Here is a 26,327-nt window from a genome sequence, read left to right as displayed (position 1 = left end):
TTCGAAGCCTCAATCAGGTATTCTCAATCCTGGTTTTCAAGTATATTCAACTCGCTAAAATAACGTTTATTACCCTGGCGGAGGTGTAGAAGCTGTGAGCGTAGTTCGATAACATGCTAAGCAATCCCCATGCAACACTTGAAGCCCCTCCTTTGAGTCCTCTCCTCTCGGTTCTGTCTCGTCGAACTGCAATAGAGGGGTAATGCAGGGGAGCTGTTCATTTGTCGAATCTGGCGACGAGAAACAGGCGCGACTGTGGGGGCTGTGGAGTCCGAGCAAGGGAGCTCGTTCACACACACACGGCTCTTCTGATATTCATACAGCAAGCACTGAAGGAGTATCGGGTTATATACCGGCTGAATGAAGAGAGGTGAGGTAGAATATGGCCACAGGAGTAGTTTGTTGATATGGTGGAATTCTATCAGCTAGCAACAGTGACATTGATAAGGGGACCAGGCAGTACCTAGTTATACTACCTACCTATGGGTAATTGGGCGTCTTAGACCAAGTGCGGTTAGGTCTAGATGATCGAGTCCCTTCTTAGGATTGCGCTTCCTGAACCTCTTCTTTGTCGCGAGGCATGCATTCTTGGTCACGGGGCAGACGAGATGTGAAGTGTAAGGCCAGTAGCGGCCAGATTAGGTAACGGCTGGAGTGCCACATGGGCATCGAGCGTGACAGGAGGCAGGAGACATGGAATAAGACATGCTCGGCTGCTCTGAATGACTCGACAGTCACAATTCCACGCCTTTTGGTCATTTCGACGTGCTCTAGGTGTTCAATCAAAGAACAGGAGGAACAACCCCAAGCTTCTAAGGTTCCAATGCCTCGATCAAGCCTACCATCAGTCGACTGAGCATTGATCATGCCTGCCTTGGTTGTCAGTGCTTGCGATTACTGTACGGAGAGCAGTCTCACACAGTCCATTGAGAAGGAACGAACCGTACACTTGCCCATGATATTGCGGTTAGTCTACAGTGGGATTAGGCAAGCACGAGGACCTCTTCCTTGTTCCCACCTCCTCCCCTCCCCACCAGGGCAAGGGCAGGGCATTTGTTAGCCGGACACCACCAACGGCCCACGACACCCCTCCTCTCCTCGGCGGCCCCCCAGCCAAATCCTGCATATGAGGTGCAGTAGTATCTCCATAGCCTGCACGCCATTTGCCCTCCGGGCGGCTGCTAGGTCGACACCACAGCCCAGGGGAGCAGGCAAGAGGGGACATGGGGAAGTAGTAGCAATGCCAGCTCTCCTGCAGTCCAGCGACTCCAGTCCATACTGTCTCCTCCAGCTCCAACTCCAGCACTCGCCGGACCGACCTTTCTTGGGCTTCCTCTGAGATACGATCCTGCCTTTCCCACTTGTTGGACCCCGTTACGTGGTCCGACTGACTGACTAATTCACCAACTGACCCAACTATCGCCTTAGTTCGGATGCTCACCTGCCCAGGCAGGAGGTAGCCAATGGAGGAGTCATGTGTGCCCTCTCTCAGGCGCTAGTGGAGGTTGACTGTGGAAGGCGTGCAGTTTGTCGCTTGTTCCTGCCAGGTCGCCGATCCGCATCGGAGCGATGATAAGGTACGCGGAAGCTACCTCGTACCTGCCTGGATTCGCTCAGGTACTGTACCCTTTCCAGGTTTAGTGCCAACACGCCAGCCAGATCGTGGGTGGCGGCTTCCTCGCACTTTCTTAGGCTAGGTACTTTCTTAGAATAGGCAAGGTAGCTAGCTACCTACGAGGAAGGAGGCACTGTAATCGCCTGAGAGGAGGCAGTGGCATCGTACCCGAATCACGCCTTCTCACCCTGATAGTTGATCCTAAAGTCCTACGATTGGAAATCCGAGATCTTCTCCTTGCTCGAGGTCATTACGAGTGAACTTCGATCTTCTTTGGGATTGGAGACGCGAGAGAAGAACAATTGCGGTGTCGGCTGTCCCCTTCTCCTGGTCTCAGGCCTGTCCGGGTATCTTCTTGTATTCAGCTTGTTATCAACCCCGAGTGTGCCAGGTGCGGGAAAGTAACTGGCGCCGTCTGCCCGGCTCTTCAAGACACTGCCTGTTTCAAGCCCACAAATCTTTTTCGGACAGGGCATTCTTCGGGTTGCTGCTCATTGCAGGCTTGCTTTATCGCTAAATCAAGAACAGCCAACCTTGCCCTGCTTGGCTTAATCTGGCCTGGTCCGGCCTGGCTGGCCTTTCTTTGTCCTCCCGCGCGTATGCATTTCCTGGAAGCAGAGGGAAGCTTCCCAATAATTTGACTTATTGCTGAGCTGAGGAGACGCAGCAGTCGCAGTCACACACACACACACACACACACAACATCCATCCACACCCCCCCTCAATACCACCCCTACCTGCCTTCCAGCGCATACCAGACTGACTACTGACTGCACTGTATCATACTGTACTGTACATAGTTGGCGTACGGTACCGCCCTCTCCTGCTTTGCTTGCTCACTTTACTCATTCACGCACTCACTGGCTCATAGGCTTGTAGCAGGCCGCACCTCCTCACTACCTTACTTACCCTTGCTACACCCAGAATTTCCCATATTATTATTTTATTTTCCCAACCGCTGTCCTCTTCGCTCTACTTCGATCTGCTGCCGCCCGCGATCTTCAACAAATTTCCACGGCCACCACGACACCACAACACCACAACACCACGCTACGTGCCCCAACTGCGATCAATTCACCTCGCTTTGCTCCTTACGTTGCACATCTCTCTTCAGGAGAGATTCTATTACTCTGCGAGATCTTCCGGGAATTGATCTCGCACGATACTGACAATGGCCTCGTCCAAGGTAGATCACTACTATCAATGCCTGCTAGCTCCGCTCCCGTTACCCAAACCCACGAGTGCTGATCACCTCGTCTCTCGCAGGAAATGCAGACAGCCTCGAGGCCATTGACACACCGTCCCTCAATCTCCAGCACCCTTTCCTCCGGGGGACTCGCGTCACGACAGCCGCACTCGCGTACCAATTCCCACTCCGTCGTCGTCGGCTCACTCAACGCGAACCACCGGGTCTCTCGCCGCAAGAGCATGACCAACACCGCCACCAATGTTGCCGCCGTGGCAGCTGCCTTCAATGAGGCTGGAGACCGTGCCACGCCTCTTCCCATCGCCGTCGGTGCTCGTCGCAACACAATGTCGAGGAGCGGCATTTCGCGGTCCTCGATCGTCGGCAGTCTTCCTTCCCCGCCTGCCAGCCTGCCGAGCCACAAATTCGTCTCGCCCGACGGCAAGTCCGACGTCATTGATAGTGCAATTGACGACGAGCTGAACGACATGTCTGGCGATGAGGGAGATGCGTCTTTCCAAAAGGCTCGGGTACGGAGGGCCAGTGACGGGCAGCCTCTTGTGAAGGACGGCCGGAAGAGCAGCCGTGTTGAACTCCGTTGCGACACTTGCGGGAAGGGATACAAGCATAGCAGCTGCTTGACCAAGCATTTGTTTGTGCCCCTTTTCTCCCCCTTCTTATTGACCGCGGTTCTTGCCAGTGTGGTTTAAGAGAAACTCGTCGTGCAGAAAAGCGCTGCGTTGAAATTGCTGGATCTTGTTGTTGACTCTTTCTTGTTTGTCAGGTGGGAGCACACTCCCGAATGGTCGTATACCTCCAAGCTCCTCATTTCGAAGCACCAACAGGTTCAGTTGCTGGAGGCTGCGTCTGTTCTGGTTGCCATGAACAACAACCCCGACGCCGCTGCCACTCCACCGGACTCGGCCAAGGACTTTGCCAGTGACCAAGACTCTGCGTCGCCTGCAGCTTCCGGCGGCTCATCTGACATGGCAGACGGCCACAGCTCCGCCGATACCACCCCACCACCTCAATCTGATGCCATGCGCACGACGAACTTGTCGTACCGGACATTGAACAAGAGGTACAGCAGCGGCAGTGGCTTCTCTCGTTCATATCAGTCAGCCCCGTTCAACAACCCTTTTGCTGGAAGCATGCCGAACGCCTCATCATTTGGCCATTACCGCCAGCATAGCCAGGATCAGCGGCCCCCATCCTCGGGCATGAACACCACTGGTCAGGACGATCGTGAATTGGCCGCAGCAGTTGAACTGCTGAGCTGCAGTTTCGGTAGCAACAGCGGCTCTCGGACTGTCCACCTGCCTTCCGACGCACCGCCCGTTCCACCACTGCCTGCTCAATATCTTGACCAGGCCGCTCTGAGCGGCACGAGCTTTATCAATAGCTACCCCAGCCGTGCTCCAGAGAGCTTCACCCGTGGCGAACGCCTCCGGGATGACATCAAGATGGAAGATAGCGGCGACAGCGTCATGGATGACGACGATGACGATCTGCGATCCCGCGCTCGAAGCGACGAGGACGACGATGGAGTGTTCGGACGCATGGAGGAGTAGAAGATTCTCCAGCGTTTCGTCATTCCCGGACGTCTTATGTGCAACGAATCTTATATGACCTGATGTTATCGGACCTTGAAGGAAGGCGGTTTCTTTTGTATTACCTATATCAACCCTGTAAACGAGGTGGTTCGCTCCGCCCCTGACTCCTTAGCACCGAAGAGTGGAGAGCTCCATATAGCAAGCGCACCATGGGGCAGAAAACTTCACGAGGTTAAAGTAAGGGTTGGCCGTGAGCGTAGAGCGAACGCCCACGAATAAATAAATAGCGATGGATGGAGGGGCTTTCAGTAGGCAAATATGTGCCTAACACAAACGAACATGCACTCACTTGTGCTATATGAAGCCAAGGAAATTGAAACGAGATGTACAAACGTTGCTGTGCCCATTTATTTTGATGAATCCATCTGTTTGACGAAAGACGGGAGATGATACTGCTCGAAGAGACGGGCGGAGCGTTTCCTAAGTAGGTGCTCTCTTGCGTGGCTCGACTCAAAAACTCGTTTGGGAGGAGGGTGTTTTCACGCTTGGGTTACTAGGCGAGAGATAGTCAAACTCTCGACCGCAAATCTCGAGAGGTGCAAAAGGACAGTTCAAGCACTACTTGATAATGTCACGTAGAAGTTGAAAGAGGGAGTTTTGAAGAGAGATGAGTTGATTGACAGCGATCGGCCAAGGGAGGGAACCAGGTCTTAAGTCCTCAACCCCCCAGCCGCAACGTTGGTCTTGTCTCTTCAGATCATTCTTTCTTTTTCTCCGGGTCAAGGACCCGAGATCTGGTTGGTGGCTGGAGATCGTTTCGCTTGGGGGCACCGGGAGCACCAAACGTGGGGTTAGGCTCCTGTAAAAGGCAAAGGCTTAAGGTTGTCACAGAGACCGCTGTACAGAAGACGTCACAATCTCCACTGCTTTATGAAGAAGCTCCCCGCCATCTGCCCGCCGTCAGCCTCGCACGCGCTTACAGCTCCCTTACCGTTCGCGACACGTTTGTCAGTTCAACAACAGAAGTTGCGCCATCATTCGCGCTGGTTCTTCTTGTCATTGTCTCTAACAGAAACCCGAATAGTCTTCCTGTGTCCTCTTTTGCTAGACAAGTGCGATGGCACGAACGAAACAGGTCCCCTCTGCACGCGCACCCGAGCCTGTCGAGGAAGCTCCAGCAGTAAGCTCCACCGCTCTTGACGAGAAGACGATCATCAAGGCGGATGACGTCGAGAGATCGCCAGCTGCTGCTGGTGCTACCGCAAGCACATCGGAACAGCGGACTTCGAAGCTCCCCTTACCCCTGCAATTCCCCCTGGTCGCCATTCTCAGCTTCTCGATATCGTCGCTAGGCTATTCATTCCTAAATGAGTACTCAAAGGGCGAGCTCGCAACCATAGCGCGATCATTGCAGTCTTCGCAGGAGGTCGCTCTTCTAGCATCATGGAGATTGTATGTTCACATATGACCCCTTTGTGTCCAATGATAATTTGAAGTCTGCTCTTGTGCTTTTGCCTGGTATCTTCTAACAACTCATGTAGACTCGAGCTCGCCTTGGGCTGGTTTGGGAAATATGATAGCTATGACCTGGCCGCTTTGAATGTTTTATCTCATGGGCCTCCGGTAAGCCTGAAGTATCCAGTCCCATTGGGCATGTCGACCTAACATATGGTGCAGTTCTTTCTCATGACTGCATTTTACGGCATCCGACCAGGTACAGCCGCAGCATGTCTGGGAGTCGATGTTCTCTCAAGCTTCCTGCCGTTCCTCCTCCTGCGGCCTCTTTCCGGAGCCCATGCCGGCTCGCCCACCGTCGCGAACAGGGAGATTATTGTGGACCGGTCCATCCAGGCGTACACCACGCTCCTCGCCGGCGCCATCTACAGCGTCGTCCTCTTCTTCTCCTACCAGACCTACCTACCCAAGGCGCTGGTTCTCTACTTCGACGGCATCCCCAGCATCGAGCCGGCGTACGCCTCCGCGTCCGTGCTCAACTCCGCCCCGGCCGCGTCCCTGGCGCTTCTAATTGGGCTGGCTGCGCGCACCTTCATCTTCACACCCTACGAGGCGACGGGGCACACTGCGCAGGACGATGAGGTCGCACAGTTCGATCCGGCGAGCGCGACGCTGGCGGAGACGCTGTACTGGAACCTTTGGGGCTACACGGCTCAGACCAAGGTCGCTATCACGAGGACGGCGGTCGCGATGGCTCTTACGGGGGTCAATACGTATTTGAATTGCCTTTTGAGTATTAATGGAATCGAGTCGACTGGTGCCGCTCTGTATGCGTCGGTGTGGGTACTTGCTGCTTTTCTCACGGGCGTTGGCTTAGGAGTCGTTGGTCGGGAATAAGATTGATAGAATGAAGAGACGAGATTCTTGAGGTACCGCATTGAGACTTTTGAAGGCATGTTAGGTCGCTCTTGGAGTCGACGGAAGTCTGTTTTGTAGTGATGAATGGAACCGCAATATTCGGCGTAAAAGTATGTGGATAGGTAATTTGCTTTCAACGATACCATAAAGCTCGGTCGAGCACCAGAGATCGATGCTTGGATGCACATGGATGAAGATAAGCTCAATAGTCGACTCGTAATACACCCTACTCGCCAATATTCGCTGCTCGTGCAATTTCGGATTCTTCGGTATGAGCGTTGTATAGACTGACCCTCCTCTTTCTTCACCTTCTGGCTACGCCTAGTAACGCAGGGTTTGGCTAGTCACAAGTAGAAGATGCCCCATTTTCATAAGTATTCAGATGCATTGATGCCATTTAGGTATAAGCTGCTCTATAAAAGAAAATTTAAGTGAGTGTATGACTGGTAGAGACGGAAGATAACCCGAGAGTTCTATGTATGTATACTAAACAGAGAGATAATTTGAACGACGACAGGTCCGAAGGCACAAGAAGACTACCGCTTAAAGGCTATCCGGAGTTTATTCTTCTTGGGATGTCTTTTCATCGTTATTTGTGGCCTCATCCCTACCGTACTTGAGCAACTGCTGGAGTTCCCGCATCCTCTGGGTGGAGCTTTATAATGCTTTCCCCATATAACCATTTTTCATCAATAAGATCCCCAAAGTAAGGATGACTCATTATGTCCTCCAGACTGCAACAATCCTCCTTTTCGGTAATGTAGTCTTCGAGAACTGGCTTCTGAGGAGGTTTGGGCTGCGACGGACAGCCACATGTTGCTTTATCAGTCTCGCATTTTCTATGTTGAAGAGACCATTCTATCCATTGATAACCGAACTCATGGTGCTCCTCTTCGTATTTCTTATGTGCATCAATAAAGGATGCAACCTTGCTCAGGTCGATGCAACCCTGGTGTTCGAACCACTTCCTAGGTATGAGGCCCCATAATTCTCTAGGATCGAGTTTGAACTTCGCTGGCATCAGACTTTTCAGGTTGACCATGCGATCGAAACACGCTACATGATAGTAATATTTCGTACGGGCCCAATGCTGGGATGTCTTGATGCCATCCAAACAGATCCGGTAGTCAGTCGTGATTGTGTTCTTATAGCGATTATTGTTCTGAACATGGACACAGTCTCCCTCGGCGCGGCATCGAGCTCGTAGAGAGGCGGATGCCTCAAGCAACACGAGAGTGTCAGGATCAGACTCAATCTGGCGCTGTAACTTCTCGCCTTCTTCTTTAAGTCGTTCGTCCGGTGTTAGATTGTTGTAACGGTCTCTTTCCGCCTGCCAGGCTCGATCTTGCTCTTCGATTGTCTCCAGGACGGCTCGTCTCTCGGCTGATAACTCATGATTAAATGATTGCCGCCTTTTCAATCGACGCTCTTGATATAATAACTCTGTTTCGCCATCGGGGGTCTGTAATTCACGTTTAGATGATGATTGCTCTTTTGGTCGATACGATGATTCCGCCTCCCCCTTGGGGTCATTCTGTGAGCTGGGAGGCATAGAGGCTCAATCAATTGATTTAATCTTGTTATAATTAAATGTGTAAATACTTTCACAGGCTTTATTTGACGGGAAATCAGTGCGGTTTGAAGGGTGACAATTCCTTTCTACTTATACCTAGAGACATGAAACTGTTGGTTGTTCTATATTGTGGCGCAGCTGTCTACTGCCTGCCCTGACCAACACTAAGGCCTGCTTATAATAAGGACGGTCTACTACAAAAGTGGTAAGAATCATATTCAAGAATATTCCTTGAGCCTTCGGTAGCTGAGTGGTAATAAAGTGTATGCGAAGAGCGACCTTATGGTGTTTAAAGCGACATCTGATGGACGGGTCTGTCTACTTTGGAGCATTTAGAGCCCGCTGAAATGGCTGGCCTGTGTCAGCCAACAACCCATTCCAGACAGTAATACAATGCATAATTTGTGCAGTTCTGGACTAACTAACACATTGACTCTGGCTCAAGCAGTCTACACGAAGTAAGTGGTGTATGCGCCATAATAAAATCGACCTCTTGCAGCAATCAGGGGGTTGGTTGTCTGCTTCTAGACTCCTTTTGGGTCTAGCGCCGTGCCATATGCACTAGGCAGGTACACGGCCCACCTGGTACGGAGCCCCACAAGAGCTGCGTTGAACGTAACATTTCGCCGAGCAACGACGCGACGCCATCTCTAACTTCAAGGACGACGCGATATCATCTGCCGCCTTATATCTGCAAGTGTCCGCCCGCAGCGGCCGTTTGGACGCCGAAATTTACGTCGCAAACATTTGACTCGTATAGGGTCTACTTTATATCGACAGATGACACGCATCTGAGAGCTCAAACGAGGAATATCCGAGTGGCAAGATGGCAACTGTTGCAGCAGCGGCTGACGTTGACGAGGAGCTTTCTCCTCGTCAGAAGTCATCTAATATGGAACAAGCGATTGATTCTTTGGGATCTATGAACAATGGAATCGACTCGCTGGACTTGCGCGCCGACCCCGATGCGCAGGCGACCGTGACCGACTTCCTCGATTTCACCGAGTACCTGCCCTCCGACATGATGCGCTCTCTGACCTTGGTCGGCAAGCTCGATCAGACTTATGTCCACGCATCTACGAAGGTACACAACCTCACGACCGCGTGGGGCCAACTACCAAACATGCAGCCGGACGAGCGACCCGCGCCTGCTCAGCTGAGGGCTGAGATCTCGGAGAACCTGAACTTTGCGGTCAGTTCTCGCGTCTATTCTCACGCTGAAGCAGTGCGGATGGCGGAGAATGTCGGCCGGCATTATAAGCGCCTCAAAACGATTCACGCAAAGCTGCAGACTATGCTGGAGAACTATCCCACCGCGGAGGAACAGAAGAGCCCAATGGCGAATACAAAGTCTTCTCAGCTCTCCCGAGGCACCAAGATCACCCTCCGCCTTCCTGGCGGGGGCGGTGGCGGGGGCAGCGGTGGAGGTGAAAAGGCACGTCGGCCTAGAGTACCACGAATTACGGTTCCTGGTGAAGTCTTGGCGCCTTATGAGGTCGGATATGAGACGTACAGCGACGACAGTGAGAGCAGCGAAGAGGAGGAGGAAGATGACGATGACTTGTCTAGGCGGACGCCTGCACCTCGTGTTGGACAACAGCAGCGCATCAAATTAGTCAAAAATCCAAAGACGCCGAAGCAGAAGCTCCCGAAGGGCCCGGGTTTCCCGACGCCCCTATCCACGAGCGCAGCGCTTTCGGCGCTGAAACCTCCTCCCGAAAATGCACTTCCTGGTAGTGAAGATGCGCCTTGGATGCAGCTGACGCTGTGGGAGCTTGCAAAGCTAAGGAAGCGAATGAAGAAGAACTCCGCGTGGACGCCCAGTGAAACCATGATAGCTAGGGAGCTAAAGAACCTTGGGCGAGGGTGGGATGCATACAATGCGGCAAAGAAGAAGGCTGAGGAGGAGGGTCGACCTTTTGAACACAATCTCCCCGCTGGAGATGGTGCCTCTGGCACAGAGCATCCTCCTGAGGGCGCAGTCAGTGTTGATGCGGCAATCGCAGCAGAGGATGCCCAGTTACTCAATCGTGGTATGGAGCTGAATAGGGCCAAGAAGCTCAAGAGGGAGCAGCTTGCCAAGCTTGCTGCAGAGGAAGCCGAGGAGTCAGCTAGGAAAATGGCAGACTTGGCTAAGAATCTATTCTTCAAGCAACAGGGATCGGCTACGACGCCTTCTCAACCGCAAGTTGCTACCAGGGCCAGCGCGAGCAGCAAGTCGAAGCAAAAGAAGCGAAAGCGAGACTCAGTTGCTGAGACCGAGGCTGAAAAGCCTGAACTGGCCGAAGGCTCTGCACAGCGACCTCAGCTCAAACGCATGAAGACTGAAACTCCTGTACCAATACCCCAGTATACGCCCGGACCATCTTCACATCACCTCCACGAAACACCGGTTCCACATCCACAACTTACTCCAGGGAGCACTACGGCTGTTCCACACTCTACAACACCTGTCCCTGTCCCCATTCCGGGGGGCCACGATCAGTCGATTGTCGCTGTATCCAAACCTTCATCGTCTCCAACCAATGCAAGCGCTTCTTCGGCCAACACGGTCACAACTACCGTTCCTATTAAACCGCCCGCTGACGGCGGTCTTCCGGCGCCGCCCCTGTCCCCAAAGAAGTCTACTACTCCTATTCTTCCCCCGGTCAGAGAGACGAGACAGAGGGATGCCAAGAAAGAGCAGCCTAAGGAGAACAGTAACGGTCAGCTTACTGTCAAGCAGTCCACTTCTCGTGCCGCCACACCGGCCGCCACAACACCAGCACCAGAGTCACGCCGGCCGGCCTCGCGCGGCAAGGCTATGAGCCAAGAACCGCAGCCTTCCCTCGCGGTGGACCGTCCCCGTCGCGCTAGTACCGCACGGAACACGCCCGCCCCGGAGCCGCGACAGCCCAGCAAGCGGACTAAGAGACCCGCGCCCGGCGTCATTAGTAGGACCAACTCGGGGGGCAACAGTGCCGTGGGCCGACGCAAGGCGGCGCCTAAGAAGAAGCGCGGGGCGACCAAGCGCGACAAGGGTCAGGGCCAGGCGGTGGAGGTTGAGGTCGAGGTGGAAGTCGACGACGATGGTAATGTCATCGATGCCGATGAGCCACGTTATTGCATCTGCAACAGGGTCAGCTTTGGCACCATGATTCAGTGTGACAATGTCGATGTGAGTATTTCTATGTGTCTATGACTCTTGACAACGAGCTAATTCATCGCCAGAATTGCAAGCAGGAATGGTTCCATCTGGAGTGCGTTGGGCTATCGGATATCCCGGCGCGGACTACGAAGTGGTTCTGTCCGGACTGCAGGGTGCTGCTCAATATTGGAGAGAAGGGGGAGATCAGTGCGCGAGGTATCAAGATGTGAGACGATTGGATGGTGTTTATTGCGAGAGGAGTAATTGCCAACGGTGGCTTTGTTCAAGTAGATACCCGGTTGCTTAAGAGGATTTTGTTCGGGGCCACTCTGTGCCATCGTTTTGGAATGGGCTTCGGAGGCTGATTAACCTTTTGGCACTTGGTGAGAAGACAGCTGGCTGAGTGGCTAGGCGTGATCCTAAAATGAATCATATCTGTATTGTACGAATTGATTCTGTGGCAAATGCATTTGTTGTCTTGCGTCTGAATGTCAGCTCCTACCAAACTGCCGCCCTCATAGCCCGGAGAGTCGGAGAGGGAGTATCGGAAGCCCAGCGCCGGCGGGGTCGGAGCCTCGGTCCGGGACGATCGTCCTTTTCCCGCTTGTTGGCGGGCCGGCAGCGGCTGGTGTCTGATTTCTCAAGCTGAACAAGAGATCACAAAAAGACACAGCATATCAAACACTTACACACTATTCAGATCCTACGGGCAGTTCGCAATCATGCACAGGTATCTCCCCGCCTTCCCCACCAACGTGGAGGTGGACGACAGCATCAAGGCGTTCATCTTCAACTTCTACAACATCTCGGACACGCGCGGGGCGATTGACTCGTGGACCGCGTGCTTTACGGAGGATGCTACGGTGACCATCGGGACTGAGTCTGCCAAGGGCACGGACGGTGAGTGCTGGAGCGTGTTTTTTATTTTATTTTTACAAGTTGATGGAGCGTGCAACCTTGCTAACGTGTCGGTTTCCTCCCGGGTGCAGAGATCTATAAGCTGCGCGAGGGCATGTGGGAGAAGGTCCACGATAGGAAGCACACCATCAAGCAGGCCTTCGTGGGCTCCTTTGAAGGGAAGGAAGGAGAAACGACAGAGTTCATGCTGTATGGGACGGTGGACTACGAGCTCAAGACGGGCGAGAAGGCCTCTGCGGACTGGGCTGGCCATGCGAGGCTGAGGCGGGCAGACAGGGAGTGGAAGTTTGCGCATTACAGGGTGTACATCCAGAGGTAAAAGCAGGAGTCAGTCAGTTCGCCATTCGCTCATAGTTCAGATGCTCTTCAGACCATTGGCAATTGAGCGCCTCTCTCGGTCGCTCTCTGGGTCTGATGGGCGCCGCCCTCATGATTCTGTCCCCGTGCATCTTTGTCGGTAGGCAACAGACGTCAGTGGTGCTCATCAGCTGACCCGTGCCCGCCCGCTAATCATCTACGGTCTACATGCCCGCAGGTACCTACACACTCCAAAATGTCCCGACGCATCAGGCCGGCCAGTAGGAAAACAAAAGGGAGGCAAGCACCAATGGCCTGAAGGCCTATCTTCGAAAAGAGCCACTTGCAGCCGACCTAGACGCCTAAATGGGAGTCTGTCACCAATGGAACCGCCGGAAAGACGGGTGCTGGTTCTGGAGGTTGGTGTCTCCCGCTCTGTGTCATTCGGCAAGCAGGCAAAGTGAAAAGACAGGTAATCGCCGGCCTGCCTGGGTGATGATCGTTGTATATTGTACGCCTTCACTTTGCGCACAACTTGAAAACTGCCAGAGTCCTTGAAGGCTCTTTGAAGAGTCACCTACTCATCGTATCGAGAACAGGGGATCTGAAAGCAAGGTTCGGGTCGGTGGGTGAGGTCAGCTCTGAGCCCTGTCCAAGCCACGCCAGGCCCTGACCTTGATTGATCTCGGGGACAGCTTGGAACATGAGCCATGAGCCGTCTGGGGGGCCATAACAAGAGATGATGACGACGGAGGGATGCGAGCTGCGAGAGACAGCAGCAACTTCCACTGCCCCAGCGTCTCGGCTCCCTACCGGTACGGTAACAAACAGCCATGTGCAGTCCTTACATAGCGAGGTGCCCCTGCCTGACCTTGATCTGACACCCTCCATGTCTCCTCCTGACACGCTTGACTTGTCACTCTTCCACGAGGTTCTCTGGACAACTCTCCAGAACCCGTATTGCACTTGTACATGCCGTTTGAGGCATGTTTGGTGAAGGAGACTCACTTCAGCTGATGCTCCGGTAGGCAGCTGAACCTGAGAAGACCACGTCTCTCTTCATATGGCCGTCTGCTTGATCGGTGATATCGTCATCTGCCATTGTTCAGCTGTGCAACAAGGCAGCGTGGGACCCTTGCAATCAATGACTTCCCAAACTTGGCCCCTCTCCACTACCGGTACCACTGCGAGGTAAGGCAAGGTAAGGTACCTACCCAGGTAGGTCTGTACCTACACCGTACATTAGAACATACCTAGGTAGGTAGGTACCTACAGGCATGCTGCTGTAAATGCGCTCTAATGCACGAACCCCCCGCCGGTCCTCCCACGGGCTCCCAGGAACCACTGCCAGTGCGCCCAGCAGCCAACAGCCAGGACCCCCGCCTTTGGTGTCGCAGTCAGTCAGTTGGGTCCCCTCATCAGTCGCTCCTGCCGTCTCTTAGCTCTCCAAGCCTAGCTAGCGTACCTGCCCTGCTGCTTGCGTGTGAGCGCTGAGAGGTAGTAGTACTGCATAGTAGGCTAGTGGCTCGAGTCACCAACCAAACCTACCCTACGGTCCCTACCTACCACCCCTCCTCCCCCTCCCTCCCCGCGTCTACGTCTATCGTCCCTCACCGTCGTTACTCACTGACTCGTCGCCGCCGTCGTGGTAGTTGAGGACGGACATCTACTCACAAAGACTCGATACTTCTCTTCTGTTGACTCTATTCTCTTACTTACAAGATAAGATACCTCTGCATATTAGTTTCGTCTCAGATCTCGTCTTGCCTGGCTGGGAACCCTCCCAAGTCTAGATTCCACTCCTTTGTTTCCCTGTTATCGCACCTCTCTTCAGCCACCACCTCGGCTGCCGCGCGCCATTCCTGGCTAACGTCCCCTTGTTGATCGATACAATCCCCAATCTAATCGTCATAACAACTCTCTCAAATCTGCCCTCACAAACGATCAAACGCGTGCTCCGTGCTTGCCGATATATCCTCCTTCAAGAAACGCTAGCTAGGAACAATAGAGCTCCCGGCTGAGTGCGGCCGGAGCTCAATCCCAATCAAACGGGCAGGCAACTGCTCGCGACTGGCACCAAGCCGCCTGGATGCCCGGTTGGTCTCCCCTCCCGCGCGTCTGAAGACTCAGACACCTAGTCTAGGATAGACACTAGGGTCTGTCCTCATATTGGAGCTCAGGCTGACCTGCATTGTCATGAAAGGCGCAAAGAAGGACAAGAAGAATGGTAAAGATAACGGTGGAGTTGTCGCTGCGGTGACAAAGCACACTGCTGGCAAGTTTGCGTATGTCAAGTGTCCCTCCCCGTGCTGAAGCCATGTTGCTTTTCGTGCATGACTGCTTGGAGATACCTATCTCTGGCTTTCCATCCCTGATCTAACAATGCCAGTAGTAATAACAACAACAACAACAACAATGCCAACAAGGGCTCAGCTTCTGAGACCGAGACCTCCTCTCCTTCAGTTCAGTCACCCGAACTCAAACCCTCCAGCTACCCTTCCAATGGGAACCCAGCCGTGTCACCACTCTTGGATGCCGTGTCGACAACCTCTTTTGCTACGTCAACAACACCAAGCACCCACGAGTGGGGGAGGATGGCGCCCGGCCTGGCAGGCTCTCCTGGCAACCTTATAAGCTTGATGGGAGAGTCACCCCCGACTCAGCCTTCCTCCTATGAAGATTCGAGAGGGCTACCCTATGGATGGTCGTCACCACGACCTTATGCTCATGCTCAACCTGTTTCTGCTTCTCCACCAACAAACAGCGGCCTGAGACGGCCACTGAGCTTCCAGATGGATCATTACCCTCCCTCAGAGGCAGCCCCGCCTTCGGTATCGCCCTCGAATCGTCGTAGCTCAATGTACGCGCATTCTCTTTCTGGTTTCGCGCGGGCGAACATCCCGAATCCGCCATTGCCGCACCAACCTCAGGCGCATTTCTACGGCACCCCGGATCTCGACCTAGATTTCCAAGCACACAAGGGCATGAAGGCAGGAGAGAAAGGCTATGCATTTGCGTTCGACACCATCCCGACGCCAAATGCAGACTGCATACCTCGTAAGGACAGGAAGGATAATGTTGTACTTGCGGGCTATGAAGGCGGTCTGGAGGTACACTCTGTTAGCAAGAGAGGACTGGAACACATCGCGAACCTGAAAGGGTTACGTGGTGGCGTTATCCAAGCCAAGATACTACCATGGATTCCTACCGGACATGGGGCGGATCTATCACCTCTCGTCGCAGTTATCATCCATGGTCCTGCCATGCCTTCAAGAGCTCCGGATATCATGGTTGAAGGCCAAGACCTTGTGTCGGGCGAACGATCTGGAGCTGTGTCTCCTGCGAACGCAGAAGCGGCTCAAAGAGAACATGTGGCGATTAGGGCGCAGGCATCGGTTGAGCATTACCTGACATCAGTCGAGGTATACTCTCTGAAAGATAGCCGTCATGTTGCTACTTTGCTGGAGGCTCCCCAGATCCCGCTTCAGATGGCCATCACAAGTCCCATTTTTCAGGCACCACCGCCCGCTGGCGCTCTTCGAATAATCGCCGATGCTGGAACCGTCGTCGTCACATCTGGTTCAACTGGTGAATGCTGGATTTATCGGCAGCTATCGATTCCACACGAGCCGGGCGTGGAGTTCCGATGCACGGGCAAAGTCTGGACGACCATTCAACAGCCACCAAAGGCAGACTTGCAGGAGGCTGAGCGTTCTCGAGTTCCAATAACACGGCACACTTCTCGCAATCCGATCATCGCCCTGAATGGCAGATGGCTAGCATATTGCCCGGCGGCTCCCTCATCTCAGATATCACTAAGGGCGCGGATACCTAGCAACGCTCTGGGCAAGGCACCTGGAACGGCCAGCCTTACACCTCCCCAACTGCCTGGAGTGACTTCGGACATTGAGGTGCCAGGCGCTGAGAGCGTTATGAATAAGTTCATGCGTGATGCAACGCAAGAATTGATATCGGGGGCCAAGTGGGTAGGACAGCAAGGCTGGCAAGCATTCAACAACTATTGGAAGGGGTCTTCCCAGCAACCGCAGCCGACGCGATCTCCCCCATTGGGAGCTCAGCCTTGGACTGGCGCATACCCAGCACGGCAAGATGTGTCTCAATTCCCGCCCACGCATGGCACTATGACTCCGGCGGTCTCGAAAGAGCCTGGTCTCGTCGCTATCGTGGATATCGAGACTCTCCCTCACTCGGCATCTGTCCATCCAATCACAACATTTCCTGCAACCCTTGGTTGTAGCTTCTTGTCTTTCACACCGAACGGTTTGATGCTCTTCGCCGCAAGTACCAAGGGTGATGTTCAAACCGTGTGGGACTTGATGCGCATTCAGCACACCAAAGCTTCTCCTCTGCAGACCCTGACCGTACCTGCTATCCCGAGCGGCCCCCGAGTACGACAGGTGGCGCAGTTCTCTCGCATGACAGTTGCTCGCATTGTGGACATTGCTTGGACGAGACCCAACGGGGAACGTGCAGCAATGGTCACGGAGAGAGGCACGGTTCATCTTTTGGAAATGCCGTCCAGTGCTTTCACTTGGCCGCCGCCACGTAGGAGGACTCGCTCGCAAGACACACCCGGCTCCGCAGAAGGTGGCACTTCCGCGGCATCCATCGCTTCTAGTGCATTGAACACTGCCCGTGATGTTGCTCGTCCCTTGATGAACCGCCCCCGCCGCAGCAGCTCAAATGTTCCCCAAACCACGAGTTCTAGGTTCGTCGAGCACGCCAGCCATGGTGGGAAGGTGATCCTTGGCGGCATCAGTCATTCTCTTGGCAAGACGGGCAGTGCCATCAACCAGCTCCGTCATACGGGAGATAATAGAGTCTCGCTACCGTCCAGCACCCTTTCCCCGGGGCCTTCATGTGTGATTTGGATTAGCGGACGTCGATATCCATCGCTCTTTGTCCTTGGAGACGGGCTCGTGAGGACTTTCCCTACCAGAGCTCGCAAGTCGCCATCTGGCTCAAATGGTCCGAGGACGCCTCGTCTAAGTCGCTACAAGGACTTCAAGCTTCCTGGTCTACCTGAGGACACGATTGCTCCAGCGGTCAAGCGCATCATTGACCCTGAAGAATATCTGGACTTGATGGACAGGGAGGATGCGGGCAATAACACCATGGTGTTAGACGCCCGACCCAGGCCGCCGCAGGACGATGCAAGCGCTCAATCTTCGATTCCGCAGGCGGAGATAGAGTCTTCTGCTCCGTACCAGCCGTTCCACACAGACAAGCGTGTGGCGATTTACGAGTACGCACCGGAGCAGCCGTCAACGGCTCAACAAGTCGCTCTTGTCTCTGAAATGCTTGGAGACTCACTCCAGCTTGAGAAACCCAAGCCGTCCAAATCTAAGCGGAAGGCATCTCCGTCATTCTCGCCAGCACAAGCACCTGTAAAGGACACGTCTGTCTGGGTATTTGGCCAGCCGATCGAGGCTACTCGGCTCGATCTCGGCCATTATCAGATTACCGAAGAGGAGTCTTTCAACATGTCGACTGACGACACTCGGGCTTTGCCTCCGTCCGCTATTGAGCGTGAACGTGTGCTGCAGCGTTTTGGCGAGAACGAGGAGCAGATCGTGGTCACAACTCGGCGACGACGAGGGGCTGGACGTGCCGCCGATACGGACGACGATGGGTTCTTTGAGGATGACTGCGAGGTGTTGGACTTTGCCGACCAGAGAGTGTGAGAAGTGTCATGGGATGGGTCACATTCGTTCACTTCTGAGGAATCCGTTGGAGCCTCGAGGAGATTCGTTGCTAGCATGGCGAGAAGCAGGGTTTAGCGTCGTTGGTGCCATTGCGGACAGGGTTGCATATTTTGGTGGTCGTACTTGTTTAGCATTGACGCTTCTGCAATAACTCATGGGATTTGGGCCTTTGGTAACGACTCCTCACTCTGCTCTTGTTTGCGGCATTCGCTGGCTTGGCCGGACATGGTATTGGACACATTGCACACACACACTCGTAGCACTCTACATATTCAAATGCAACCAGAGGACTCGCGCCTCCTTAGATGGTACTTAATACGTTTTTCTGATTATTTTGTGAGGCCGGAGCCCTGTAAATGCATGGCCATCGCTATACAGCTAGTGAGAAGGAGTTAGAGGAGTAGAAGCATTCCCCAGCATTTTCACAACCATTGACTATGCATTCGAAGCCATTCGGCGAACGTTTCCAGGCCCCCTTCCCTGGGGGACACAGAAGTGTCACCAAGAAATCCAATGCAGCTCGACTCATTAGGCGCCCCTTGATGATGCGATTTTCCCCTTTTCAGTGCTTTCCTGTCCTGAGCTTCCCGCTCATCCGCACTCGCGCTGCCATCCTTCCTTCTCCTTTTTACGACTTCCTTACGCCTTCTTCTTGGCCGCGGCCTTGGCCTTGGCCGCCTTCTTCCTGTTGCTGCGGATCATGACGACGCTGAGGAAGGAGCCGACGACGGCGGAGCCCAGCAGGATGAGGATGACGGGTATGCGGATGGCCCAGACGCGCGGGGGGAAGAAGTTCTGGAGGGGGTGGTCCGAGTCGACGAAGGGCTGTGTAGAGGGGAAAAGAGGATACATGTTAGCCGACATATGTTCACTGGAGGTGATCAGGTGTTTTGAGGAAGGAGAAGGAGGGGAAGGAGAGGGACACCCCGTACCATCGCCAGGGTCCAGATGGTGTAGTAGAGGAAGACGACGGAGGCGGCCACCAACATGGCGATGCCTACGAGTTTGTCGAGCTGTGGTGTTGCACCGAGTTGTTAGCTTAGGGGGCATTCTTTATCCCATTGAGCGCAGGGCTGAGTACCATTGTTGACCAAAATGCTATATTTTAGGGCGAAGGAGCGTGATGAAGAAGATTCGTCGCCGTATATATGCCTTCGGTGTCTGTCTGGCTGTTGGTCCTCGTCGCCGTGTTGCGGTTAAGAGCGAGGTGGTGTCTAAAAGTTCGAGCCACGTCCACCTTCAGCAGCGCAAAGTGGAAAGCTCCCAGTCGGGGGTCACTGACGGTCAGGGGGTTCAGGCGCGTTAGGATAGCGTGTTCGCCAGCGGGACGATCCCCTGTCTTTTGTACCTATTAGCTGCTCGTACTGCTGCAGATGGTCTGTGCTTCACGAGCGCCGCAGTCTCCACTTTTCCTATGCGGCTGTCCCAGCCTCGTTGCCTTGGGAAAAAAAAGAGTGAAAAGGTTACCTGTGGCGCGCCGCAACACCAACCCATTACCTCCACCCATCGTGACACTCAACATCCACGCACAGCGTCACGCTTTTCTCATCATCAGCCGACGCCATGGCGTCTGCCGACACCCTCTCCGTGGGCAGTCGCCCTCTCTCCGATCCCACTCCAGCCGACGACCGTCCTCCTCGACGAAGATCCCCTCCGCCGCAGCGACAAGATGGAGGAGGTAGAGGTGGTGGCGACAGCTACCGCCCGGCTCGCAGGGAGCGCACGCCGCCGCCCAAGCCGACCGAGGAACAGAAGCAGGCGGCGGCCAAGGCCGAGTACGAGAAGCTGCTGAACATGCGGTCGGGCGGGACGTACATACCGCCCGCGCGGCTGCGGGCGCTGCAGGCGCAGATCACCGACACGTCGAGCAAGGAGTACCAGCGCATGGCGTGGGAGGCGCTCAAGAAGTCCATCAACGGCCTGATCAACAAGGTCAACGTGCCCAACATCAAGCTCATCGTGCCCGAGCTGTTCGGCGAGAACCTGGTGCGCGGCCGCGGCCTCTTCTGCCAGAGCATCATGAAGGCCCAGGCCGCCAGCTTGCCCTTCACCCCCATCTATGCCGCCGTCGTCGCCATCGTCAACACCAAGCTGCCCAACGTCGGCGAGCTGCTCGTCAAGCGTCTGGTCTTGCGGTTCAGGAAGGCGTTCAAGCGCAATGACAAGGCTGTGTGCCTCTCGACGACGACGTTCCTCGCCCAGCTCACCAACCAGCAGGTCGTCAGCCCAATGTTGATCGCGCAGATGCTCTTGTTGCTTTTGAACAAGCCGACCGACGATAGTGTCGAAATTGCCGTGGGCTTGATGAAGGAGGTGGGCTCGTTCCTAGAAGAGATGGAGTCGACCATGAGCAGGGCCATCTTTGATCAGTTCAGACATATTCTCCATGATGGCGACCTTGACAAGCGAGTCCAGTATATGGTGGAAGTGCTTTTCCAGATTCGGAAAGACGGCTTCAAGGATAACCCGGCTGTCAAAGAGGAGTTGGATTTGGTTGAAGAGGAGGATCAGATCACACACTCTGTCGATTTAGATGGCGAAGTAGAAGGACAGGAGTCGCTAAACGTCTTTCGATTTGATTCCGACTATGAAGCAAATGAGGCATCTTACAAGGCGCTCAAGGCAGAGATTTTGGGTGAGGGTAGCGATGATGAGGATGAGGATGATAGTGATGCCGAGAGCTCTGAGAGCGAGGATGAGGAGACTAAGGCTATCGAGATCAAGGATCAGTCCAATGCTGACCTTGTCGCCTTACGAAGAACGATTTATCTTACGATCATGTCTAGCATGGATCCTGAAGAATCAGTGCACAAGCTGCTGAGACTGAACATACCTGCTGGCCTGGAGCACGAGCTACCGGAAATGATCATCGAGTGCTGTGCTCAAGAACGCTCTTACACATCGTTCATGGGTGCACAGGGAGAGAGGCTTGCCAAGATTAACAGACTGTGGATGGATCTCTTTGAGAGAGAGTTCCAGAACTATTACGAGAAAATTCATCGATACGAGACGAACAAGCTGCGAAATATCGCACGGTTCATGGGACACATGCTAGCTTCTGATGCGATTGGCTGGCACGTCTTGTCTGTCATCCATCTCAACGAAGAGGAGACGACATCGGCCTCTAGAATCTACATCAAGATCATGTTCCAAGAGATCACCGAGGAGATCGGCATGCCCAAGCTCCAAGCACGCATGAAGGATGACATTCTTCGATCAAGCTTTGACGGTATCTTCCCCCGCGACAATCCACGCAACGTGCGTTTCTCCATCAACTACTTTACGAGTATTGGTATGGGTGCTCTCACGGAAGAAATGAGAGAATTTTTGCAGAATATGCCGAAACCTGCCCTCCCTGCGCCAGTTGTTGCAGACGAGTCAGACTCGGAGTCTGTGTCGAGCTATTCTTCTTACACAGGGTCATCATACTCGTCTCGCTCTAGGACACGGTCCCGAACACCACCTAGACGAGCCATTGACCGTGGACGATCGGCCTCGCGGACACCACCGCGACACGGCCGTGCTCGGTCGTATAGCCGATCGACCAGATCATACTCGTCCAGTCGTTCGCGATCACCTGCCCCACGTCGGGATGCGGATCGTGGCCGACCGGTCTCACACACGCCACCAAGACGCTATGCCAGGAATAGATCGTACAGTCGCTCGACTCGATCATACTCTACAGATAGATCAGCATCACCTCCCCCCAGGAGAGCGGCTCCAAGGTCCCTGAGCCGGTCTCCTCCGTCGAGACGAGCACCCGTCCGGGCAGCTTCTCGTTCTCCTCCTCCCAGGCGAGCCCCGAGCCGATCGCTCTCCCGGTCACCGCCGCCGAGACGCGCACCCGCAGCTCGGCCTATTTCCCGATCTCGCTCGCCGCCTCCTAGGCGTAGTGACTACAGAGCACGATCTTACAGCCGCGACAGGAGTCCTACGCGGTCTCCAACTCGCTCAAGGTCGCCGCCACCGCGCAGGCTTCGGAGGAATAGCTCGTCCGAGAGGAGCGCCTCTCCCCCAAGAGGGGAGCGAAGGAGGCGCAATAGCTCTTCTTCTGTCGGCAGCGGACCAAGAAAGCGCTTCCGAAGAAGCGAGTAAGGGTTTATGACAGGGAGGAATGCGCTCGCTCAGCCATGCACGAGTGATAGGACAGAGCATGTACTTAGATTGTACCTTGTATGACAGTAGAATGGTTTAGCAATAGCACAGGACGGTTGAGATCCTTTCGACCTTGTTTATTTCAAGTCATCGACTCCTTGTGATAATTACTTCTACGGTGATATAACTATCTAACTAGAATAGGGGCAATCGTGGTCTTATGCGATTAACGCTAATGCCGGATACATATCTCATGCGCGGACACATTCCCAGCAAGCCACAGAGCTACAAAGTCGCCGAGACGTTGGACGAAGGATCAAGCACCATGCCCGTTTAAGAGAAGGCTGACAAGGGGCAAGTTCCAAGAAAGGCTTGCGATATGCCTTCGGACTCCAAGAAGGATCGATACGTTTCGCTGACGTGAGGAAATCCCATCAAGTACCTAGCTAGCCACCTGGCTTCCTTATGCTTCGCCCGCATCCACAGGCCGGGATCCATGCCAAGTGGCACCGTATCCTGTGTGATATAAGTGAAGAGCAGTGCTACAAGATGAGCTTTCCAGGTCATCCTATGCAGAGAGAGCTAGAGAGCTATCCAGGTCAGGTAGGACAGTAAGCTTCGCAACCTGATTACAAGATGTCGACATTCCGCCCAAAGCAGATCACGCAGTACCAGGCCTCGCACATGGCGGAGCTGGTGGGCGGCACGAGCGAGGAGGTGACCGCCGAGTCTCTGTGTCTGCTGCCCAAGACGATCGAGCCCGATGCCGTGATCCACGACAATGCGTGCGGAGCCGCGCCGGCCACTGCGGTGGTGATGGAGCAGCACCCGCTAACCATCACCATACACGCTACGGACCTCAACCCGGTCTTTGTGGACGGCGTGGCGGCCATGGCGAAGGAGAAGGGGTGGCCCGTCACGGCGGCGGTAATGGATGTGAAGAAGCTGGACTTCCCGGATAACAAGTTCACACATACATTCTTCACGTTTTCGTGCCCCCTGCTCAAGGCCGGGGGCGCGGCCGAAAGTGAGTTTTCACGGTTTTAAACGAGATTTATGTCGGGACTTTGGTAGCCCTCAAGTAACGTTCTTGATGGTAACTCTAGGTTCACCAAGTTGTCATTTTCTTTGTGTCAATACGATCATACCCAAAATCCAACTAACGTCATACAGCATATCGCACCTTACAGCCTGGCGGCATCTGCATCGCCACAACGCCTACCTACCTGCCTCACATCGACGCCCTCTGCCGCACACACCACGCCATCCGCGGCGCCGACGCCCCATTGCCGCCCTTCCTAAATCACAAATACACGACCGACACCCTCCTCGACGGCCTGCTGTCGGGCGGCTTCGAGCGAGACAAGATTGTCGTGCACGAGACCAAGGCTAGCATGGTGGTTCCGGACGTGAAGCACTGGATCCAGCTGGCCTGGAGCTACGTCGGCACGCCGGAGGGCGGCTGGATCCCCGAGGACGAGGTTCACTGGGATGAGGCGATCAAAATGGGTGCGGAAGAGCTGGAGAAGCAGCCTGGCGTGTCGAGAAATGCAGATGGGGCTCTGGTCATGGTGATGGATGCCACCATTGCCATTGCGACGAAATGATATTGTAGAGGGGCCTCCTTGTGAGGAACCACACGGACTACTTGGCTGTATACCATCTTATGGCTTTGTGTATTTATGATTAGTATAATATATGCAAGGCGCTATGCTCCCTAGGCTTCCAGATCATGGAGGATCGTAACAGTACAGGATTGATACGTCGACCTAGCCGGACACGAGCTCGCTTGCTGGGAAGCTTGTCTTTCGCTCTAGGTCTGCGGTAGTTTCTGACTGTTGTGATGACGTCGTTTCAGGTTTCTGTTGCGTCTCTGCCTCAAGTTTTTCCCTGTCCTTTTTCTTTATCTGTATGGCCCCCTTTGCCATGGCCTCCTTCGGCAGTGGCCGGACAATGGGCTGGATCACCCACCAAGGTCTTTTGCACTTCTTGACAGTCTGTACAGAGCTCTCAGTGTCATTCTCGACCTCGTCGCTTCCAACAGGCGCTTCACCGTTCTTTGCGCCATCTGCAGCCTCTGTTTCTTCGACGCTCTTGCCATCGGTCCGCTCATACTCAATGAGTCCTTCAGCGACCTTGCGTTCCACCATGTCCAGCAGCTTCTCGTACTTGTTGACATCGCCTGACCTCGCTCTTGCCAAAGCATCCCTGACATCAGTGTGCTTGGAGACGAAGTGCCGAAGCATATGGAATAGGTGCGGCTGCATAGGGCCGATGTTAGGAGACAGCGACCCGCTGGCGTTCTTCCCACTCTCCTTCCTACGTTTCTTGCGCGCCGGACCCTCCTCCTCCCCCTCGGGTTCTGCGCGTGCTTGCAGCCAGTCTGTGCTATCGCCTGGCATGAAGAGCGGCCGTCGAGCAGGTGGCTCCTGGTCCAGCACGTACTTGTGCATGATATCTAGATACCGCCGGAACACGGCATCAACCCGCCAACCTCCCCTCCCATCCCTCCCACGCCAGTACTCCCTGCCCTCCTCTCCAACCGCCGGCGCAGGCGCAAACAGTGCCGGATCACTGAGGTTCCCCTCGGCGCTCATGACGCCGTCCGCGCCTGTCGCCTCCAGACACGCCTCCAGGTCCCCATGCTGGAGGATATTTCCATTCGCAAAGATGACCGTCTCGGGCGGGAGGCTGTCGCGCAGGAAGCGGATGTAGCTCCAGTCCGCGAGGCCCGTCATGTGGCCCTTCTGCTCCCTGCGGCGGCCGTGCACGGTGAGGATGCTCGCGCCGGCGGCCAGCACGTTGCGCGCGTACGCGAGCGTGGCCTCGCGCGTCTCGAGGATGCGGATCTTGGCCGTCACCGGCACGGGCAGCGCCTCGTGCAGCGTGCGGATCAGCTTGTAGATGAGCTCCTGGTCCTCCTGCAGGAAGGCGCCGTAGTGGCCCTTGCGCGCGATCCCCTGCGGGCAGCCCAGGTTGAGATCGACGGCGTCGCAGTGCGGCGCCACGAGCTGCGCCGCCGAGAGCAGCGCGGTCGGGTCGTTGGCGCAGAACTGGACGAAGAGCGGCCGGTCTATGGCCGGGTTGCCGTCGAGGTAGGGGGCGGCATCCGCGGAGGGAGGGGAGGCTGTGGAGGCGGGCGGCGCATCTGGGCTCGGTATGCCCACTCGTGTGGGCTGGAAGTGAGAGTCGCGGTACTTCTGGCTCTCGGCAAAGAGGCGCGCGTGAAGCATTGGCGAGTAGGCGAGGATGCTTGACCGCTCAGAGGGCGGGAGGAAGGACCTGGTGAGCATCCGCCAGGCCTAGCGTATGTGCGTCAGTGCCGCGTCAATGGGCTTCGTAAGGCAGTGGGACGAGGGCGCTTACAAACTCGGACTGGTCCACCATGGGTGCAACGATGAACTTGGGGCTTCCGATGCTCTCGTAGAAGGCCCGGCCGTGAAGCTTCGGACGGCCTGAGCTCATCTGGGTGGTGCCATCATTGCTTGTCGCCGTCATTGTCACCGTGCTAGATGAACTCGGCGTTGCTATCTCGGATGCTGCCATCGTGGCCAGAGGTCTGAATAGGAAGCCCCGAGCCGGGCACGGCCGGATTACGAGGCGTCGTAATAGCACTTCCAGGGTGACCTTTGACCACGCGAGTCCAGAGGTCGAAGGACAGACAGACAGGCTAATCTGACGTGCAATATTTCGATACCGTATGTGAAGGTTGCTTCATGCCCCAAAAATTTTGGAGATGCTGTATCCTTTTTTTAATGTGGGGCATTACAGGGGCTGATAAGCTGTGGTCTAGACTCTCTTCAATGAACTCAGTGACGTTGTACTTCACCGGCTCAGGTCAGGGGCTACAGCCCACCATACAAA

At 54.8% G+C, this 26,327-nt stretch overlaps 8 protein-coding genes across 8 annotated transcripts; 6 read left to right on the top strand and 2 right to left on the bottom strand.

Moving 5' to 3' along the window:
• Positions 1–2,786: 2,786 nt before the first annotated feature.
• UCRPA7_6747 (putative c2h2 finger domain protein) lies at positions 2,787–4,372 on the top strand (the record flags this gene model as incomplete). Its single annotated transcript, XM_007919281.1, has 3 exons — positions 2,787–2,801; positions 2,966–3,331; positions 3,638–4,372. 3 exons carry the CDS (start codon positions 2,787–2,789, stop codon positions 4,370–4,372), a joined length of 1,116 nt encoding a protein of 371 aa, XP_007917472.1.
• Positions 4,373–5,471: 1,099 nt separating this feature from the next.
• Positions 5,472–6,706, top strand: UCRPA7_6746 (hypothetical protein; the record flags this gene model as incomplete). The annotated part of the gene is made up of 3 exons (XM_007919282.1): positions 5,472–5,806; positions 5,896–5,977; positions 6,032–6,706. 3 exons carry the CDS (start codon positions 5,472–5,474, stop codon positions 6,704–6,706), a joined length of 1,092 nt encoding a protein of 363 aa, XP_007917473.1.
• Positions 6,707–9,126: 2,420 nt separating this feature from the next.
• Positions 9,127–12,664, top strand: UCRPA7_6745 (putative phd finger domain-containing protein; the record flags this gene model as incomplete). The annotated part of the gene is made up of 4 exons (XM_007919272.1): positions 9,127–11,457; positions 11,511–11,539; positions 12,128–12,327; positions 12,417–12,664. 4 exons carry the CDS (start codon positions 9,127–9,129, stop codon positions 12,662–12,664), a joined length of 2,808 nt encoding a protein of 935 aa, XP_007917463.1.
• A 4,682-nt stretch (positions 12,665–17,346) lies between these two features.
• On the top strand, positions 17,347–18,347 carry UCRPA7_6744 (hypothetical protein; the record flags this gene model as incomplete). Its single annotated transcript, XM_007919275.1, has 2 exons — positions 17,347–17,371; positions 17,707–18,347. 2 exons carry the CDS (start codon positions 17,347–17,349, stop codon positions 18,345–18,347), a joined length of 666 nt encoding a protein of 221 aa, XP_007917466.1.
• Positions 18,348–19,007: 660 nt separating this feature from the next.
• On the bottom strand, positions 19,008–19,357 carry UCRPA7_6743 (putative dolichol phosphate-mannose biosynthesis regulatory protein; the record flags this gene model as incomplete). The annotated part of the gene is made up of 2 exons (XM_007919284.1): positions 19,008–19,193; positions 19,301–19,357. 2 exons carry the CDS (start codon positions 19,355–19,357, stop codon positions 19,008–19,010), a joined length of 243 nt encoding a protein of 80 aa, XP_007917475.1.
• Positions 19,358–19,931: 574 nt separating this feature from the next.
• Positions 19,932–22,255, top strand: UCRPA7_6742 (putative cell cycle control protein; the record flags this gene model as incomplete). The annotated part of the gene is made up of 2 exons (XM_007919274.1): positions 19,932–21,761; positions 22,079–22,255. 2 exons carry the CDS (start codon positions 19,932–19,934, stop codon positions 22,253–22,255), a joined length of 2,007 nt encoding a protein of 668 aa, XP_007917465.1.
• An 844-nt stretch (positions 22,256–23,099) lies between these two features.
• Positions 23,100–24,070, top strand: UCRPA7_6741 (putative gdsl esterase lipase protein; the record flags this gene model as incomplete). Its single annotated transcript, XM_007919279.1, has 2 exons — positions 23,100–23,490; positions 23,637–24,070. The coding sequence occupies 2 exons, from the start codon at positions 23,100–23,102 to the stop codon at positions 24,068–24,070; spliced, it is 825 nt and encodes a 274-aa protein (XP_007917470.1).
• Positions 24,071–24,232: 162 nt separating this feature from the next.
• Positions 24,233–25,961, bottom strand: UCRPA7_6740 (putative dihydrouridine synthase family protein; the record flags this gene model as incomplete). Its single annotated transcript, XM_007919280.1, has 2 exons — positions 24,233–25,765; positions 25,830–25,961. The coding sequence occupies 2 exons, from the start codon at positions 25,959–25,961 to the stop codon at positions 24,233–24,235; spliced, it is 1,665 nt and encodes a 554-aa protein (XP_007917471.1).
• Positions 25,962–26,327: the final 366 nt, after the last annotated feature.

This window comes from Phaeoacremonium minimum, assembly GCF_000392275.1.
Source record: "Phaeoacremonium minimum UCRPA7 unplaced genomic scaffold PA7_03_scaffold_493, whole genome shotgun sequence".
In the NCBI taxonomy this organism is placed as follows: Eukaryota; Fungi; Ascomycota; class Sordariomycetes; order Togniniales; family Togniniaceae; genus Phaeoacremonium; species Phaeoacremonium minimum.
This window is presented reverse-complemented; position numbering and strand designations above follow the sequence as displayed.